Source organism: Dromiciops gliroides, chromosome 4, assembly GCF_019393635.1.
Source record: "Dromiciops gliroides isolate mDroGli1 chromosome 4, mDroGli1.pri, whole genome shotgun sequence".
Lineage (NCBI taxonomy): Eukaryota > Metazoa > Chordata > Mammalia > Microbiotheria > Microbiotheriidae > Dromiciops > Dromiciops gliroides.
This window is the reverse complement of record NC_057864.1, coordinates 340,787,901-340,809,220: the sequence shown is the minus strand read 5'-3', so window position 1 is coordinate 340,809,220 and position 21,320 is coordinate 340,787,901. Positions and strand designations below refer to the sequence as shown.

The 21,320-nt window shown below is 39.9% G+C and overlaps 1 protein-coding gene across 3 annotated transcripts in view; it reads left to right on the top strand.

The window, feature by feature from the left end:
- METTL24 (methyltransferase like 24) overlaps nt 1–21,320 on the top strand; it is a 177,133-nt gene that overhangs the window by 55,525 nt on the left and 100,288 nt on the right. For 2 of the 3 annotated variants that reach the window (XM_044004990.1, XM_044004989.1), the window contains one exon: nt 10,713–10,852. The exons of the other annotated variant lie outside the window; for it this stretch is intronic. In XM_044004990.1, coding sequence (XP_043860925.1) covers nt 10,713–10,852 — 140 coding nt within the window. The remainder of the gene's footprint in view (nt 1–10,712; nt 10,853–21,320) is intronic. 3 annotated transcript variants of the gene reach the window in all.

Sequence of the window (21,320 nt, the reverse complement as noted above, 5' to 3'; positions counted from 1 at the left end):
ACCCCTCTCCCTCCCTCCCCCGCTCTCTCTCTCTCTCATCTATCACCCTAGTCTTTCTCCATCTCCTCATTGCCAATTTCCTGTTGAACATTTGAAACTGGATGTCTCATTCAGATCTCAAACTCACTTTGTCTAAATCAGAAGTCATTCCTTCACCCCTGTCTCCAAGCCTACATGGTTCTCAAGTTTCTCTAATATAGCTAATGATATCATGATCTTTACATTAACCTAAACACAACCTCAGTGCTATTCTCCATTTCTCAGTCCCTCCACATATCCAATCAATTGCCACATCTCATTGTTGGTTTCTCTACAACTGAGGTGTTAAACTCAAATAGAAATATGGTCACGGGGCAGCTAGATGGCACAGTGGATAGAGCACCGGTCCTGGAGTCAGGAGTACCTGAGTTCAAATCCGGCCTCGGACACTTAACACTTACTAGCTGTGTGACCCTGGGCAAGTCACTTAACCCCAAGTGCCTCACTAAAAAAAAAAAAAAGAAAAAGAAAAAGAAATATGGTCACTATGCAAGGATGCCAATAAGCCTTGTATTGGCTTAGAAAACCCACAACTTGTAATTATCTATGTCTTATTGAGTTTTTAGTTGTCTTGTTAAATATTTAACTGGTTCAGGAAGACTGTGGGCCATGTGTTCCCTGCTGGTGTGTTTTGCACCTCTGTTCTACCACCTCTGTTCTGTACATCCCCTTCTCTTTGCTCACACAACCATTGCCCCACTTCAGAACCTTCTCACCTCTCTCCGGGATTATTGCAATAGCTTCTTCCTTAATTAGCCTCTCTGCCACAAGCTCTCCCTGCTCCAATCCATTCTTCATATTTTCCTAAAGTGCAGGTATGATCATGAAACATTTCTACTCAGTAAACCCCCGTGGCTCTTGCTAAGCTCTAGAAGCAAGTATGAGCTCCTCTGATATTTAAAGCTCATATTTCTCCCCTCCATACACTGTCTACACTCCAGCCATGCTGGCTTACTTGCTGTTCCTCATGTAAAATAATTCATCTCTCATGTCCCTGTTTTAGCACTGGCTGTTCAGAGCCTGAAATGTTGTCCCTTCTCACCTCTGTGTTTTATAATCCCTGGATTCCTTCAAAACTCAGCTCAAAAATCACCTTCTATAGTAGGCCTTTCCTGGTGCCTGGAACATTCTCCTAGTGCTTTCTCTTCCAAGGTTACCTAGTATTCTATTTATTTCGTATGTTGTTGTGTTGTTTCAGTTGTGTCTGACTCTTCATGAACCCCTTCAGGGTTTTCTTGGAAAAGATATCAGAGTGGTTTGCCATTTCCTTTTCCAGCTCATTTTACATATGAGGAAACTGAGGCAAACAGGGTAAAATGACTCACCCAGGGTCATACAGCTAGTGTTTGAGGCTAGATTTGAACTCAGGAAGGTAAGTCATTCTGATTTCGAGCCCAGTGCACTAGCCTATGGGCCATCTAGTAGCTGCCCTTTACTTCATATATATTTACATGTTTGCCTCCATCTTTAGACTATAAGCTTATTGAAGTCAGAAACTCTTTTTTTTCTTTCCTCTTGCTTTTTCTTTTTATTCCCATTGCTTAGCACACAATTAGCTCAACAAATGCTATTGACCAATGGTTGGGTTGAGGGAGCTAGGATAGATGGGCTCTGAGGTCCTTTCTAGCTCTGTGGTCCAATTTACTCCATCCACAGCAATCTCCATTTCCACAGCCCCAGCTTTAGTGAAGAAAAGAAACCCACTTACCACTCAGAAGAATGAATCTAGAATTCTAGGGGACAGTTGTTAGTCACACAGCTTATGGGGCCCCATTGAGTTCACTAACCCTCTTGAGTGTGAGGAACAGATTAAAATGTAATTAGGAAATATTTTTAAAAAATAAAAAAGGGGCAGCTAGGTGGCACAGTGGATAGAGCTCTGGCCTGGAGTCAGGAGGACCTGAGTTCAAATCTGGCCTCAGACACTTAACACTTACTAGCTGTGTGACCCTGGGCAAGTCACTTAACCCCAATTGCCTCACCAAAAAAAAAAAAAAAGTAAAAAATATATAATAAAACGTAGATGATGCTGATAAGTGGTTTTCTAAGTCAATGTGCACAGGCAGGGATCTGTATGTTTAGCCTTGTGGCCCTTGTTTCTGAGTTTGACACCACTATCCTAGAAGAGCCTGAGAACCAGCTCGGGGGAAGGGGGTATCCTTTCCTTTTCTCATATAGGATGATCAGAAAATCATAAGAACTTTAATCTTTTTTTTTTCATTCAGAGAGGAAGTAAAAGCTTCCTGAATTAGGCATTTAATTATGAGTAATGGGATGATAAATTAATCCCTCTACAGAATTTCAACTTAGCTTGCCACAAATCAACTTGTTGGATACTTGGACTTGAAAGTTATTTCTGTATTTTAATTAGAATTGTTTAATCTCTCCATGGTGCTGTCATTTTATCTCTTGATTTTACATGAGGGATGAGGAAGCTTAAATTCTTAATTTCAGCTTAGTGGAGCCTTTGAAACACCCTAGGGGAAGGAGGAAGCTGTTATGAATTGGATCTAGGAACCATAGGCTCTGCTACAAAAATAAAATAAAATAAACTCGCCAAGTACATGTCTTCAAGTAGCTTTAAAAAAAAAACAACCCATAAGGAAGCTCTTGGAAGTATGAAATGATCCTTTCAAGCTCCTGTCAGGTCTTTCTTATGGTTGATGTCCCAAGAGAGAAAAACATTTTAAAAATAAACAGCCTAAGGAATAAATCATAGACTCATAGAACTATAGAATTGGAAGAAACCTTATATTCTATTTAGTCCAGTCTCCTTATTTTGCTGATGAAGGAACTAAAACTAGAGGAGCTAAGTGAGTTGTATGTGGTCCCACAGCTAATTTGGTAGCAGAACCCAGCTCTCCTGAACTCCAAATCCAATGTAATTTTAAAGAAGCCTTTAGTAAAATTTTTAAAAAGAATTTTTTAAAAGAATCATAATTTAAAAAATCAATTGTTGATACCACCTCAGGGAGGGGGAGGAGAGGGAGGGAAGGAGGAATAAAATTTGGAATTCAAAAGTATAAATAAAAATATTTGCTATTTAAAAAAAATCAATTGCTGAGTTGTTTCAGTCATGTCTGACTCTTTGTGACCCCATTTGAGGTTTTCTTGGCAAAGATACTGAAGTGGTTTGCCATTTCATTCTCCAGATCATTTTACAGATGAGGAAACTGAGGCAAACAAGGTTAGGTGACTCGCCTAGGATCACACAACTAGTAGGATTAGAATTCAAGAATATGAGTCTTACTCATTCCAAGCCCAGTGTAAACAGGGTGCCCATGGTCACACAGCTAGTGTCTGAGGCTGAATCTGAATTTATGAGGATGAAGTCTTTCTGATTCTAAGCCTAGTGCTCTTATCTACTTCACCACCTTGCTGCCCTTTAAATCAGTAGTTGTCTAATAATTGTTGAATATATCCACAATATTCCAGAGTGGGGCCAATTGTTCACTTACTAAGAATTATTTCAACTGTCTACAACTTATCATAAAGAGCAGTGTTGCCTAATGGATAGAGTTGTTCTCGTCGTGCCTTAGACAAAAACCCTTTGCAAATCATTTAACCAAACTCATTGCCTCAGTTTCCCTATCTGAAAAGTGAAGTTGGCAATAGCATTTATTTCACAGGGTTATTGTGAAGTGATGTTTGCTAGCTATGTTTACCTTGTAATTACCATTAGTGTGCTTGTATTTTACCAACCAGAAAGCTCTTGAAGTCATCTCCTGAATGGCCCCCACTATACAAATATTTTATGCTTTGGGACCCAACAGAAGCAAATGTAAATATAACAGTCAGACGGTGCTGGAATTCTTGTTAAGTTCCTAGGGGGTTGTTATTTAGTGTCCTGCTTATAAAGAAACTAGGCTGGACCCGTGAGACTTGACAAGGCTTTTGCAAACAGCAATGATTTACGAGGGCAAATCATTTCTCTTTCTTTAACTGTTAGGTGGCAGGGCAAAAGCAAGAGAAATTAATGAGGGAGATTGCCTGACAGATAATTAACTCAAATTCTCCGGGTTAATTCAATTCCACAAATAATTGTTAAGTACTTAATACATACTAGGCCCCAGGTTAGGCCCAAGGGGTACAAAATACCTTCAAACTGCTTCCTTTGAATTGAGGGATATAACTGTATGGATGATTAAATACAAATACAAGAACATTTGATGAAAGACCAATTAGGGGGCCTGAGAAAAGGGGGCACAGAAGTTGAGCTTTGAAGGAAGTTTAGGATTCTAAGAGGAAGAGATGCGGGAGAGAGGGCATTCCAGGCCTGCAGGATGGTTTGTGGGAAGCCACAAAGGCAAGAGATAGACTAGGGGAGAGTAGGGATCATGGAGGACAGTCTCTTTTTCTCAGTAAAGTAGGAGGTAGGGTCCTTTGCTTGAAGGAGTCTGAGGAGGGAAGACAAGAAGCAATCAGTAATGGGGAGTGTGATACTTTCAATAAGGATAAAACATTACCACATAGCAATGAAGGTCCAACTGAGATTTGTTGTTGTTGAGTTGTTTAAGTCTTGTTCCATTCTTTGTGACCCCTTTTGAGGTTTTCTTGGCAAAGATACTGTAGTGGTTTGCCATTTCCTTTTCTAGCTCATTTTATAGATGAAGAAATGAGGTAAACAGGGTTAGGCGACTTGCCCAGGGTCACACAGCTAGTAGGATTCAAACTCAAGAATAAGAGTCTTCCTAAGCCCAGTGCTCTATCCACTTAGCCACTTGGGTGCCTCCCAACCCCCAACTGAGATTAGATGAGATAAATTAGCCATGGCACACATTCCGTGGTGCTGAAATTATAGAATTTTTTGCTAACTAGTGCTTTCCATTCCTCCTACATGCTGGATGGCAAAGGTTTTTTTTGTTTTTTGTTTTTTTTACCACGCACACCTCATTTAGAACCTATTTTAACAATGACAGCAGGCAAGCCTGCTGTAATACCCAACTCACTGTTACTGAATATTATCTCAGTTAGCCCTGAAGAATCCTAATGGGCAACAAAATAATAAGTCCTGTAGTGCTGCTGAAATGAATCTCACCCACATCATTTTATGGCAATGTTTTTCTTAACTGTTCCACTAGCTATGGAGAGGGGAGGGAGGACTTCTATACATTAAGGGCTTAGGTTTCACATGTTCTTACCTGTGCTTTAATGAAACACCAGCAAGCCGATGTAAGTTTTGGGGTATGACCTCACTTGTTAAGCCAGCCTATTATTGTGCCCATATTAACTAAAGCAGTATTTTCTTCAAGTGGGAAAGACAGTTCTCTACTCTTCTTGGTCCTGAGGAATGTCAGATGCTGAAGGCTGGTAAACATGAAGCCATGAGGCAAGATGAGGAATGTGCCATTCTCAGATAAGGCTTCATGTTCAACCTCCAATGGCAGCTCCCCAAGCCATATGCCTTCAGGAAACATGCCTTGGGGAGTGTCTGGCTGTGATAACATAGCAATTTCAAGCAACAGAAATTATTTTAAAAGGGAAGGGGAAAAAAAGAAATAAAGAGTTGTTGAAGGCTTTGTGGTCCTATCTTTTGATAAAAATAATAACCAATTAAATTTATCAAAATTATATCAAGGATCCTATGTGCTCTGCTTTAAGAAAACACAATATATAAAAATACAAGCTTATAAAACTATAAATTAGGAAGTGACAATTTACTTTATGGAAGGTAACCTTACACAGGAATCTGTCATAGAGTTCCTTTATTTTTTAAAAAATATTTTATTTGGTTAAATATTTTCCAATTACATATGAAAAAATTTAGCAATTTTTTTTTTTTGGAAATTTGAGTTCCAAATTTTCTCCCTCCAGCCCATCTCCTCTTTGTGAGAAGGCAAACAATTTGATTTTGATTATATACGTGAAGTCATGCAAAACATATTCCCATATAAGCCATGTTGTTAAAGAAAACAAAAGAATAAAACAATAAAGAATTTTTTTTAAGTATGCTTTAATCTGCATTCAAAGTGCATCAGTTCTCTGTCTGGAGATGGATAGTATTTTTCATCCTGGATCCTTGGAAAGTGTCTTGGATTATGGTCTTGATCAGAGTAGCTAAGTCTTACCCTTAGTGACCCCATTTGGAGTCTTTTTTTTTTTTTTTGGCAAGGCAATGAGGGTTAAGTGACTTTCCCAGGGTCACACAGCTAGTAAGTGTTAAGTGTCTGAGGCCGGATTTGAACTCAGGTCCTCCCGAATCCTGGGCCAGTGCTTTATCCACTGCACCATCTAGCTGTCCCAAGAGTAGCTAAGTCTTTCACAGTTGATCATCCATATGATATTGCTGTTGTTGTGTACAATGTTCTCCTTGTCACAATCACTTCATTTTAAGTGAGTTCATATAAGTTTTCCCAGGTTTTTCTGAAACCATCCTGCTCATCATTTCTTATAGCACAATAGTATTCTTTTTTTAAGGTAGTATTTTATTTTTTCTAGTTACATGTAAAGACACTTCTTTTTTTTTTTTTGTTTGTTTGTTTGTTTGCAGGGCAATGGGGGTTAAGTGACTTGCCCAGGGTCACACAGCTAGTAAGTGTCAAGTGTCTGAGGCCGGATTTGAACTCAGGTCCTCCTGAATCCAGGGCCGGTGCTTTATCCACTGCGCCACCTAGCTGCCCCCTAAAGACACTTCTTAACACTCATTTTTATAGGATTTTGAGTTTCAGATTTTTTTCCCCTCTCTCCTCAAGACAGTAAGCAATTAATATCACAAAGGTCCTTTAAATGAGAGTTTCTTAACCTTTTTTTTTGTCATGAACTTCTACAATCTGATAAATCTTATGGATCCCTTCTCAGAACAATATTTTTAAATTTATAAAATGAAATATATGGGATTACAGAGGAAACCAATTATATTGAACTAAGTTAAGAAATATTAAGAAAGACAGATTCATGGAGTCTAGATGAAGAACCCTTACTTTAAATGCTGAGCTAAGAGTATGTTTCAGATTTGACTTGATTTCCAAAAAGTTGACATAAATGGAACTTTTCATGAATATGCATTCTAAAAGAAATGAGATGTCTATGAAATTGAAACAAAATATTTTTTAAACCATAGATTCTCCTTGAGCTCCTCTGGTTAATGGTACTTCATCAACATAATGATGGTGTTTGAAATTCATTTTATCTAATGGGTATATTTTTTCAAGCATTCTTTCTGTCCACTCTTCTTAGCTTCAGGACACAAAAATGAAGCAGGATACAATAATCACTAAAATTATGCTTGTCCACATAGGTTTATTTCCTAGAGTATGCCTTGTTTATTTGTCCATCCAGTTTTTTATGATTAAAATTGCAAAGGGGAAACGAAAGAAAACTGAAACTAATTATCTGACTTGGATCTAGTTTCCCATTTATTTACAAGGGATTTCATGGATCCTTGGCTATAAATCTTGTCCAGAAAACTAAAATAACCAATATTTAACTCTTTTTTTAAGAGGAGAATTTTAATTGGGAAACATTGTCCAGTATTCCCAGTTGGTCTTTGATGTTAACGCTTTTGAAAGATATGACAATAAAAAGCAAAATACCAAGAAATTCTTTCGTTTTATTATGATCCTTTGAGAGAAGGTAGTACCATAAAAAGATACTGAAATGAAGGACTTTTCTTTCTAATGACAATACATGTATGATGTGGAAGGAAAAAAGAAATGCAATTTCCAACCCCTTGTATACTGTAATTTTTATCTAAGTGAAAAAATAACCCAGGTTATTCTCAGCCATGCTTGAAAGCTTGAGTTTCCCAATTATTAAACATCATAAGCCTGAATAAAATATTAAATCCAGAAAGGATCTTAGCCGTCCTCTCGTCCAAACCTCTGATTTTACAAAAGAAGAAACTGAGGCCCGGAGAGATAGCACAGTGTTTTGCCACCTAGTAGGCATATTAACAAATGTCTGTTGAATTGGATTAAGTGAACTGTTCAGGATCACACAGCTATAAAGCCAGGACTAGAATCTAAGCCTTCTGACCCCCCAGTATAGTGCTTTTTCTTTTAGACTCTAGATCCCTTGTGCTAGTTAAAGTTATTTGTGAGGTGGGGAGGGCAATCAGGGTTAAGTGACTTGCCCCAGGGTCACAGAGTAGTCTAAGGTCAGATTTGAACAAGGGTCTTCCTGTACTCTTCACTTTGCCACCTAGCTGCCCCTACTAGTTAACATTTTTAAAAGGAGACTCAACATAGTCTCCTAAGTTTTCTTAAATGCTTTTTCGGGTTTTGTTTTTTAACAGAGCAGAAAAAAATAGCCAAAGACTTGGAAAAAGCAGGGAACAAGAGGAAAGAACAGATGATTCTGGGGTGATGATATTTCCTCTACATTCCTCCGTAACCTTTCCTCAGGCCCCTCCCACAACCCCCCAATTTAAAATTACTTAGAACTTCTGACATATGTGGCAAGAGTGGTTGGCCAGGTAACCTCCAAGCATTAGGAAGATTAATGAAGTTAGCTATATTATCTGAATCAGACTAACATAATTGGCTGTGTTTCTATAGTGATTTTGGAAAAATCAATTCAGTGAAAGGATGGTTGAGCCCAAGGTGCCTTTTTTATTTTTCAGGTCCCTCAGAGAAGCCTGGGGTTATCTATTACTATATATTTTCCAAAGCCCTTACAAAAAACATAGCATTAAAAAATAAATGTTGCATTTCACACATTCCGTTGTCTTCTGGAAGGTAGCTAGAGTTGCCTTAAATTCATAGATCTTCCTTAGAAAGTGAAGCATTTTGGTCTGCTTCTTGCTGGGCTGGGAAAACATACCACTGCTTGGTAAGATCACTGTCTTGGCAACAGTAAATGTTGCTTTTAGCCCTCACAGCTGCAGCTGTACAAGCCATGTAAGCGCTCAGAGTCTCTGCAAATGAATAGCATGTTTGCTTAGGGTACAGCTGAGATCAGAGAGTTTGACTTTTTTTTTTTGATACGCATTTTCTTTGGTTTTCTCATCTTTATTTTGAAACACTAATGATTTGAGGCTGCCTCCTATCTATTGGACTGGGCTATCTCCCACAGAACTGGGTATATGCTTTGATCCCTTTTTCTATGGAATATGTGCTTAGGATTTCTGGAAATCCTAAGGAAGAGAAAGTTCTAGAAGAAGGGAAAGGGAGGGAGAATGAATGAATGAATGAATGAATGAATGAATGAATGAATGAATGAACGAATGAATGAATGAAAGAATTTCTCCTCAGTGCTCTTTGCAGCCCACCAAATAGGCAGCTTCTCCTGATTCTGGGAGGGAGAGGGAGAGAAAATGAATGAGAGAGAGAATTTCTCCTCTGTGTCCTTCGCAGCCTACCAAATAGTCAGCTTCTCCTGATTCTGTGGCTAATTAATCTCTGACACAACTGGAGACCAATTAGGAGTTGCTTAAGGTGCATGTCCTTTGGTGAGGAAGTAGAACACATGTCCCACAGAATGATATCTGAGTATATGTCCAGCTCCATGAGAGATTTCCCCAGTCCAGCAGAACAGAGGGTTCCATAAATCATCCCTCTTAAATTTATTGTAACAAAAGAGCTTAGTAATTTTATTTCTAAAGAAAATTTTCTCATTTGGACCATGCTACCCTTCTTTTTAATGCGGGCTAGAACCACATTGAAAGGCAGGACACGTGCATGGATTCTATAGAGTACTGGGCCTGGAATCAGGAAGACTTCTCTTTCTGAGTTTAAATCTGGCCACAGAGACTTACTAGTTGTGTGACCCTGGGCAAGTCTCTTAACCCTGTTTGCCTCAGTTTCCTTGTCTGTAAAATGAACTGGAAAAGGAAATGGCGAACCACTCCAATATCTTTGCCAAGAAAACCCCAAATGGGGTCACAAAGAGATGAATGTGACTGAAAAAATAACTAAACAACAACAACAAACCATTTATAATCTGTGTCTTAGAATGAATCGCTTAATTTCCCTGAACCTTAGTTATTTCAATTATGAGACAGGATCAATGGTATAGTGGTAAGTGCAATGGATCTGATATCAGAAGACCTGGGTCAAATTCTGACCTTGACACTCATTACCTATGTGACATTGGCCATGTCCTTAACCTCTCTTGGTTTCTATATTCTCACATATAAAGATAGGATTTTACCTACCAGTAGAGTGTAAACTCCTTGAGGGCAGGGGCTCTTTTGTTTTTGTCTTTGTGCCTAACATAGTGCCTGGTGCTTAATAAATGCTGATCATTTACCAATATTATATATTAACACGATAAATTTTGATCAACAAATGCTTTGATAAACTGAACTGAATTGACAAGCTGGCCTCTACCAAGTCTGAAGTTCTATTCTGCTCAGCTCTCTCTAGGGTACAGTTAAAATGCTCCCTCAACAGTATTTTAAAATGTTTTCCTTCCTATCGACTCCTTACCAAAGGCCAATGGAAAAAAAAATAAAATGAGTAGCTTCCCTCCATTTCCCAATTCCAACCTAAAGCTCTAGGAACAAAGCCTCCTAGGATCCCTCTACTCTTTGTGTTTAGGGTTTCTTTAAAGCATTTAAGATGATGCATTCCCTCCTTTTAACCTGTTTCCATTCCAGATCTCCCCCAAATAGGTATCTCCCTTAATGAGGAAAGCCATAACTATACTCACATAACTCTTAGGGGCTGTGAGGAATATAAATACAAACACTTTTGACTTTAAATGTCTTTAAAAATGATATGTGACCTTCACAGATTTCATGCAACCACTTGATCCCAAGTGGCTTGAAAAGTGATTCTGGAAGCACAAAGAAGCCCTGGCCAATCTGTCTTGATGAGAAGTTCAGCTTGGCTCATCAGATCCACAACAAGAGATGTCGCCTTTACTCTTTGGGGTGAGTATATCAGGGAAAGGAAAACCAAACCCACTTCTACCATGCAGGGCTATTTTAGCATCATCTAAAGGCCCATGTAGTTGGGATGTAAGCAATGTTGTAGTTTCTTTACTTGTCTCATTGAGGACATATCTGTCTGTCATCTGTTTGTACCTGGAGGGCACATGGAATTTGTGTGCAGCTAATTTCTCTCTTTCCAAGGCTTGCTTGTCTTTCCCTTCCTTTTATAGCAGTGGATTGACAGCTTCAGTTTTCAACAAGGATATGGTGCCTATGCTTGTGGCTCATGAATTTAGGATTAAAATTAAGCTTCCTTATAAGAGAGAGAAGGGATTCTGGCTAATGAGAAGAGCTTTGAGAAAGGAGGCATCTCAGGAACAGTGATTACCATTTAAACGGGGGAGATGGCTAGGACTGCATAAAAGCCTCCTGGGGCTAATAGTCAAGCAGTAAGATATTTCTGTATATTTTACGGAAATGTGCAATAAATCTGTGCAATAAATCATATACACTTTGGTACCAATGTTACATAGGAGAAAATTTTTTAAAAATTAAATCTCATGCCCTTTAATTTTTTAAAAGCCATATGTATAAATCCCTTAATCTTTCAGTATCTTAGGCAACTTTTTAAGATTATAAATTGCATAGTAGATATAAGATGCAGATCCTAAGATAGATCTGTTCTGTCTGATCTGTATTACTGGAGGGAATAGCCTCACTGGGTGGACTCTATGACAATGAAATAAAAAAAAAAATCTGATTCAAATAAAAGAAATATGTGCAATTCTCTACAATTTAGATCAGATTTAGATTTAATAGGCATTTTTTCTTAGTGAGGCAATTGGGGTTAAGTGGCTTTCCCAGGGTCACACAGCTAGTAGGTGTTAAGTGTCTGAGGCTGAATTTGAACTCAGGTCCTCCTGACTCCAGGGCCGGTGCTCTATCCACCATACCACCTAACTGCTTCTTGATAGGCATTTTTAAGTGCCTGTTATGAGCCAGGCACTCTGCTAAGCACTTTACAAGTATTATCTCATTTGATACAATAACCCTGAGAAGTAGATATTATTATCCTCATTTTATAGTTGAGGAAGCTGAGGGAGACAGAGGTTAAGTGACTTGCCCAGGGTCACAAAGCTAGTTGTGACTTGCCTCAGGATCATATTCCTTTTTAATCTGTAAAAGTCAAACTAGATGATTTCTAAAATCTTTTCCACCTACATATCTTATACAAGATGCTCTCAATTCACACTTAGGGATGTTCTGGTAAATATTTAATAGCCATCTCTTGGTGGGGGAGGGATGAACACAAAACACATTTTTCAGTTTCATCTCCATTATTAACATTTTGTCTATTATTTCCTTAAGTCTACAAAATTAAAAAACAAACAAATCAAGCCCTGATTTATATAATTTGCCAATGTCATGTTGAAAATTCAACAGTCAGCTCTTGACAGTTAGCTATGTGACCTGGGCTAAGTCACTTCATTTTTCTGAACCTCAGACTCCTAATCTATTTAATGACAAGGCTAGACTATCTGACCTCTGAGGCTCCTTCCAGCTCTAAAAACTTGACCCACAAAACCGAGTTATGAGAAGCGTACTGACTTGTCCAAGGTCACATGTAGTAAATGACAGGGTCAGAATTTAAACCCAGGTTTTCTGAGTTCAGATCCAATGCCCTTTTTACTATACCATATTGCTAAGCAAAAACTGGGTGACTACTTGTCAGGTATATTGAGGAGGAATTTTCCCTCCAGGTACAGACCGGACATAGTGGCATCTGAAGTTCCTTGCAGCTAAGTTTTTGTAATTCTAGAATGAAACTTAAAAAAACAAAACAAAACAATAAGTCCAGACATATCTGAACAGACACAGGTAGTTCCTAATTTGCCAGGAAAACTATAGCTCTAAGAGTTTGCCACCACAAAAATAGCTGCTAAAAACATTTTCGTACACATAGGTCCTTTCCCCTTGATCCTTTTGGGGTACCAACTTTGTAGTGGTATTGCTGGGTCAAAGAGTATGCAGTTTTATAACCCTTTGGGTATAGTTTAAAATTATTCTCCAGAATGTTTGGATTGATCCACAACTCCATCAATAGTTTATTAGTGTGCCTATTTTTCCTCATCCCCACCAACATTTGTCAATTCTGATAGGTGTGAGATGGTTCCTCAGAGTTGTTTTAATTTTCATTTCTCTAACCAATAGTGAGTTGGAGCATTTCTTCACATGACTATAGATAACTTTGTTTTCTTCTTCTGTGAAAACTACCATTTCATATCCTTTGACCATTTATCAATTGGGGAATGGCTCTTACTTTTTAAATATAAATTTGACTCAGTTAATATAAATTTGACTCCATATTTGAGAAATGAGGCCTTTATCAGAGAAACTTGCTATAAATTTTTTTGATAATACTTCATTGTCTATGGTACCTCAGACACTTATTAATTGTTCAACCCTGGGCAAGTCACTTAACCCCAATTGCCTTGAAAACATCCAGGGCCATCTCAGTCATCCTGACGTATATCTTGCTACTAGACCCAGATGAGTCTGGAGGAGAGAGTGAAGTTGGTGATTTTGCACAGCCCTCCCTCACTTAAATCCAATTCACTGCAAATCATGACATCACGCTAATGGTCCACTTTGAGATCAATTTAATTAGATTTATTTTTGCTTTTTCTTTATCTGAGTTTTTTTGGGGGCGGGGCAATGAGGGTTAAGTGACTTGCCCAGGGTCACACAGCTAGTAAGTGTCAAATGTCTGAGGCTGGATTTGAACTCAGGTCCTCCTGAATCCAGGGCTGGTGCTTTATCCACTGCACCACCTAGCTGCCCCCTATATCTGAGATTTTGATTGCTATCCCTGCCTTTTTTTTTTTTACTCCAGCTGAAGCATGTTAGAGTTTGCTTTAGCCCTTTATTTTAGCTCTCTGTGTGTCTTTATACTTCAACTGTTAACTCTTGTAAACAACATATCGTTGAATTCTGGTTTCTAATTCATTCTGCTATTTACTTTTGTTTTCTGGGTGAGCTCATCCCATTCATATTCTTCTTCTTCTTTTTTTTGGTGAGGCAATTGGGGTTAAGTGACTTGCTCAGGGTCACACAGCTAGTAAGTGTTAAGTGTCTGGGGCCGGATTTGAACTTGGGTCCTCCTGAATCCAGGGCCTGTGCTCTATCCATTGTGCTACCTAGCTGCCCCCCCATTCATATTCACAGTTATAATTACTGTGCATTTCCCTCCAACCTATTTTCTTCTATCTATCCTCTCACTCTCTCTTTCTATACTGTCCCTTCTCAAAAATCCATTTTGCTTCTGACCACTGCCTCCTTTAATGTATTTTCACTTTTATCAGCTATCCCCTTCCTCTTCTATTTTACTATTGGGTAAGATAGATTTCTATACCCAAATGATTATGTATGTATATTCTTCCCTCTTTGAACCAATTCCAATGAGAGTAAGGTTCAAGCATGTACCCCTCCACTATAAAAGTTCTTTCTTGTGTGCCTCTTTTTTGTGAGAAATTTTCCCATTCTACTTCTCCCAGTGCATCCCTCTTTTGCACTCCTTCATTTTTTTAGATCATCCCAACATAATTGACTCAAATTCATACTGCCTCACTAAAAAAAAAAAGAAAAAAAATAGCCTGGATATAATATTTCAAGAAATTAAAGGAAAACTGTCCTGGTATCTTAGATCCAGAAAGTAAGTAGAAATTTAAAGAACTCATGTATCACTATTTCTTGTCTTTGAAATTTATGTTAAAGTTGGGGTCTGCTCACCTTGAAGTGGGATGGCACTGTCCCAAGTTTCAGACTTTTTCATGCTACTGTTTTCAGAGCTACTTCTGGGGGTCTGCAAGTTTTTGGAGCTTCCTAGGTGGTGTGATCCAGGTAGAGGTATTGTCACTGCTCTCCTGGTCTGTGCTTTGGTCTTTACCTGGAAAGGGCCCCTGCTGACTCAAAGCCATAAGCACTAGTGTTCCTCTTTGCCTTGTAACTGTGATCAAGGCCCCTGCTTCCTTGTGACATATAAGAAAAAAACTCTTCTCCCCATTGGAACTGCAATGCAGAACTGCTTATAGGCAATAGAGTGCCACTGTTGCAGCCACCTCCAAGTCCATAGCGGGTGCTGTGAGGCTGTACTCCAAGCTGGTATGCAACCTGTTATTAGAGACCTCTCCTTACAACCTCCTGAGTTGTCTTGGGTTGGAAAAATATCTTATTCTGACCTCTCATTGGCTCTGCTGCTCAAAAATTTGATTTGAGGAATTACTTTAAAGTTGTTAGGAGGCTTCAGCTGAGTTGCTGCCTGATCTCCACCATCTTGGCTCCGCTAGTCAACCCCTCTGTATTAGGCAGTTTTTATGAGTTATTGTGGCTCCTTGCCAAGTTTTCACCTGGCAGCCAAATTTCTGGTCATAAACCTCATCACCAAAAGGTAAGCTATGCTAGCTCAGATGATAGGCACATAGTTCATTCCTAATTCCATCCTGGCAGCCTTCCCAGTTTGGTGGGACCAACCAGAGGCTGAACTACTTTTGAGAATTTAGAATCACCTGCCCTGGCACTGGAGGCATCTTTCTTTGTATCTCTCCTATTGAGCACCGTGTCTAGGACATATTAAGAACTATCTTTAGAACTAAGATTAGCTTGGGTCAGTTCTGCCACTAATTACTGGTGAGACATTAAACAAATCATTTAACCAAATGAAATTTGGTTGTAAAAACTCAGAATTTTTCACCTAGAAAAGAGGTCTTTGAAGATGAAGATAACTATTTAAAGTAGTTAGTGAGTCAATAAGCAATTCCAACAATGTGCCAGGCACTATGCTAAACTCTGGTAATGCAAAGAAAGCCAAAAGAGTCCTTGCCCTTAAGGAGCTCCTAATCTAATGGGAGTGGGGGGAGAGAACACATAAAAAGAAGTTGAAAAGGAAGGAGAGAGGACATGAGAAGGTCTGGAGAATATCCTGTGCAAGGCATAATAAAGTCTTGCAGCCAGGTGGGCAGCCATGTGGTGTCTACCCTGGGCTGCTTTAAATGGGAGGAGCCTGTAGGAGCTCTCCAAAGTTCATCCTCTCCCCTCTTCTCCCAACAGAGGAAGGGTCTCCAGGGGCAAGGGTTTGATTTAAAAGACTATTCCGAGGAAGAAGGAGTAAGCCCTTTACTTTTCCTCACAGGGTCAAAGCTGGATGACCCCTCAGGGGTGATCTAGTTCAACCTCATTTGGGTGAAGAGGAAACTGAGGCAAAGTCGAGTGCCTTGCCGAAGTTTACAGAACTGTTAAATAATGAACCTCATCCCTTTTCCTTCACATAGAGCACTCTTTCTATAACACCATGCTGCTTCTCTGAGCGCAAGTTGTGGATGGTGATTTCTACCCAGGATAAGGGAAAACTGCCTAGCAGAGCTTGGTCAGCCTTATTCTTTCTTTCTTCTTTCTTTCTTTCCTTCTTTCTTTCCTTCTTTCTTTCCTTCTTTCTTTCCTTCTTTCCTTCTTTCTTCCTTCCTTCCTTCCTTCCTTCCTTCCTTCCTTCCTTCCTTCCTTCCTTCCTTCCTTCCTTCCTTCCTTCCTTCCTTCCTTCATGAGGCAATTGGAGTTAAGTGACTTGCCCAGGGTCACACAGCCAGTAAGTGTTAAGTGTCTGAGGCCGGATTTGTACTCAGATCCTCCTGACTCCAGGGCCGGTGCTCTATCCACTGCACCACCTAGCTGCCCCTCTTTCTTTCTTTCTTTTTTTTTTTATGAAGCAATTGGGGTTAAGTGACTTCCCTAGGATCACACAGCTAGTATGTGTCAAGTGTCTGAGGCCCGATTTGAACTCAGGTCATCCTGAATCCAGGGCCAGTGCTTTATCCATTGTGCTGTTTAGCTGCCCTGATACAGCCTTATTCTGTGGGAAGTTGTCGCTTAACCCTGTTTGCCTCAGTTTCCTCTGGAGAAGGAAATGGCAAACCATTCCAGTATCACTGCCAAGAAAACCCCAAATGGGGTCATGAAGAGTCAGACACAACTGAAGTGACTGAAAGTTGTCTCCCATCCCCGAGTGTCTTCAAACAGTTCCTGGCATAGTAAATACTTGATAAATGTTTGTTAAAATGTGATACACGGGATTTCTGCTTAGGTGCAAGTTGTACCAGAGGACTTCTGAGGTACCATCTAACTCTGAACCTATAATAGACACACAGGGAAAACCACCAAGTGAAAATGGATCGCTGCTCCAGTACTGCTGTGTAATAAAGAGCATTGGGGTAATTTATTCTCTTTTTCTAATGACAAATAGCTCAGCAATAGGACAGACTGGCCTAAGAAACATCACCTCAGAAGCTCAGTTCCCAGGCAAATATCCATAGCTAAGAAGGTTCTTCTTTCTACCAAGGGATCCTGGATCTGACTCTGAGGTTGGTCACATCTAGATTCATTTGGGGACAACCTGATCCCTAAAAGAGTAAAGTTTATATAGGACCCTCTGGCAGGTAATGTCTCTACTCCCAGAGCTCTAGGGAAAATCTCTTAAAGAATGGAAGGAAGGAAACAAGTATTTGTTAAGTGCCTTACTATTTGCCAGGAACTGTCCCAAGTGCTTTATAAATATTATGTCATTTTATCCTTGCAACAACCCTGGGAGATAGGTACTATCCCCATTCTGTAGTCTAGGAAACCAAGGCAGAAAGAGGTTGACTTGCCCAGTGTCCCACAACTAGTAAGTGTCTGTAAAAAAATTAATTATTAAGTATAACTAATCTAACCTGGAAATTTTATATAATTAGATTTATGAAAAATGATTAGTTTTGGAAAATTATAATTGGGCTGTAAGTCCTGCCATGGTTGCCATTCAAATGTGAAAATATTTTTGTTGACTAGCCTAATTTTGGAGCTAAAGTTGACTGGAGGACTAATCTGGGGACTTTTGACTATTTGGCTATCTGACTGCTATTAACTTAGCATGGGCCATTTATAAAGTTCCACCACACTGCTCCCAAATTGATACGCTAAAGATCAAGAAGGCTCTTAACTAAATAATCAAAGCAGAGTTTATTTATGAGATACTATTTAAAATTAGGAATACAGGGAAATAAAATGTACAACCTGACTGCATTGCGGTGGGTCTCTTTCCATTGTGTCTCTTTCCCACCTGCTGGGCCTGGACCTTTTTTTAATACAATAAGGGCCTTAGCTGCCTCTTGCCTTAGGGCACTCAGGTCCTTTATTCTAACTCTGAGCCCCTTTCATTTTGTAAATCCCCCTGCTTCTAACTTTCCTCTCCTTACTGCCACTGCTGATCCCCTGTGTTTCTCTCTCACTGACCTTCTGTCTGTCTGCTCTGTCAGTCTGCCCTTCAGCCTCTTTTTTCTCTGCTCCTAGTCCTTCTCATCTTCTCCTGCGTCCTTGTAGCCCCCTGTCTGTCTTCTTCCGCCTTTGCCGTCTCATCAGCCGCCCCTTGACCTCTTCTCCCCCTCTAATCTCGTCAGCCGGCCTCCACTCCTCTTCTCAGCCCCCCATCTCCTTGTCAGATCCCCCCTCCCTGAGTCTAACCCCCAGGTCTATATATCTTCTCTCCACTCAAATCTCGGGGCTTTTTGCACTCACACACCAAGCTAATCTGCCAGCCAGGGCTGCGGCTGGGGCTGAGGGATGCTCGAACATCCTGTGCCTCAGCACAGGCTATCCGGGATCTTTCGGATACCTTTGCTCAGGTCGGAGGGAGCTGGGGGCTTTTTTCCCCCAGCTGTCTGACCTGGTGTCTTGTACAGCCCATGGGGCTTTTTGGCTCAGCTGAAGCAGAGGGGGAGGGGCACCAGCACCTCCCACACAGAAGAGACCCTGAGGGCCTAAGGCTTTCTAATCTCAGTCCATAGGTAGGGTCCCCAAATCAAAATAAATTTCCACATGTCTAAGGATAGATTTGAACTTGAGTCTTCCTTACTGCAGGCCCAAAGCTCTATCTTCTGCATCGCCTACCTTAGATTTGACTCATGTCTAGGGTTTTCCCTAAGAGCTATTAACAGGGTCCCTTCTAGAAAAGGTATCCAGTGGGGCAGCTAGGTGGCGCAGTGGATAAAGCACCAGCCCTGGAGTCAGGAGTACCTGAGTTCAAATCTGGCCTTAGACACTTAACACTTACTAGCTGTGTGACCCTGGGCAAGTCACTTAACCCCAATTGCCTCACTAAAAAAACTAAAAAAAAAAAAAAAAAAAGGAAAAGGTATCCAGTGTACAAAGTAGATATCAGATTGCTATTTATTTCTTCCACAAAAAGAAATGCTTAAAATACTAAAGACTATGCCTACAGTATAAAACTAGAACCCATCATAACTATTACACTCTGGGAAGTATGACAACTTTGTAGGACTGTGCAACAAATCTTTCCTTTTTACTTCAGACCTGCCTGCCCGAGCAACTCACAATATGTGGAGCTCCCATATGGTCCAGGCATGCCATGGGCTTTCTTAATCCTTTCATTTGTAGGCTCTTGCTGTTGTTGTAGTCATGGGAAACATCTGCAGCTGCCACATCAAGGAACCCAGATCCTCTTGAACTCATGGAATAGTTGCCTAGGTTAGAAACATCCATCTCACAGGCCTGGTATTTGTGGCTCATAGACTTCCACTCAGGGAAGAAACAAAAAGCTGAAAAGATGGGGCGGCTAGGTGGCGCAGTGGATAAAGCACCGGCCCTGGATTCAGGAGTTCCTGAGTTCAAATCCGGCCTCAGACACTTGACACTTACTAGCCGTGTGACCCTGGGCAAGTCACTTAACCCCATTGCCCCATTAAAAAAAAAAGGCTGAAAAGATAGATACCCAGGGATTTGGAGGAGGATGATATAGTAGGAGGAGAAGGAAATTAGATGATTATAACAAATGGTTATTGAGGATGTGGAATCATGAGATTTACCTTAGAGATCATCTATCAGGGGTTCCAATTTAATGATTAGATAAGCTCCAATAAGCTATTGCATTTTAAAATAATTGTTTCACCATATAACTGGCTTTCTTTGTTTCATACATTTAAAAACATTCTGAGTAAGGGGTCCATAGACTCTGTAAGATAGCCCAAAGGAACTTGATACAAAATAAATTAAGAACCCCTGATCTATGTCTTACCCATCATTTTTCAGATGAAGGAATAAAGGCTTGGAGTGGAAAAGTGAGCTACCCCAAAGTTATACAAAGTAGCAGAGCAAGGGTTTGACCATAGATCTTCACACTCAAAGTCCAGAACTCTTATATTTTAGGCCAGCACTTATGAAACTTTTTGATCTTGGAATCCCTTTACACTCCTAAAAATTATTAAGGACCTCCAAAAGGTTTTTTGTTTATGTGGATTATAGCTATTGGTGTGGTTGTTGTTGCGCAGTTGTCTCAGTCATTTCTAACTCTTTGTGACCACATTTGGGGGTTTCTTAGCAAACATACTGGAATTATTTACCATTTCCTTCTCCAGCTCATTTTACAGATGAGGAAACCGAGGGTAAAGTGACTTGCCCAGGATTACACAGCTAGTAAGTGTCTGAGGCCAACTTTGAATTCAGGTCCTCCTGATTCCCCAGGACTCTATCCACTGCTTCATCTAGAAATTAAAATGCTTTAGCATTATTATGAAAATCATTTTGATTCCTGGACCTCCCTAAAAGAGACTTCCTTAGGGATCCCCAAAGGTCCCAGAGCAAACTTTGGGAACTATTGTTTTGTACCATACCCAAATGAAGGATAATTTTGTTATGACTCAAATGGAAAATGGGTAAAACTACCTTTTGTCATGCACTAGGCTCTATGAGAGATAAAAAAGATCAGTAAAATAATTATGTAATATTTATACAATCAATGAATAAACATTTCTTAAGTGCCAAGCACTATGCTAAGTGCTGAGGATACAAAAGGTGGCAAAAACCAGTTCCTGCTGTCAAAGAGCTTAACAATTTAATTACAATTAATCACAACTTAATCCAATTATACAGAATATTATGAATGGCAGATGAAGGGTACAAAGTGTACCAGTCCTGGGGAGAGAATAGACCTCAAACCCATCAGCGAGTTAGGGGGATGTACAACCCAAGCATGTGAAGACTTGCCTCAGCAAAATGGGCGGATGAGAACAATTTGTTCCAACAGCCATAAAGATGGCCAAAGCTGGTCCTGTGGAGGACTTAAAGCTTGGTCAGGTATCAAAGACACCAAGGTCATTTATTACATCCTGGACCATAGCCTCTCAACTTGATTTTTGTCTTTCCACTGGACTTCGATGACTTTGGAGGAAAGAGTGAGGCTGATGACTTTGTGCAACTCTGCTTCACTTAAATCCAATTCATAGGCAAGTCAAGACATCACTGGTGATATCAATGGTCCTCTTCGAATATGAAAGATGAACAACAGCACTTTAAAAGGAAGTGATCCACTTGACACATACTAGCTGTGTGACCCTGGGCAAGTCACTTAACCTTCATTGCCCCCCCCCAT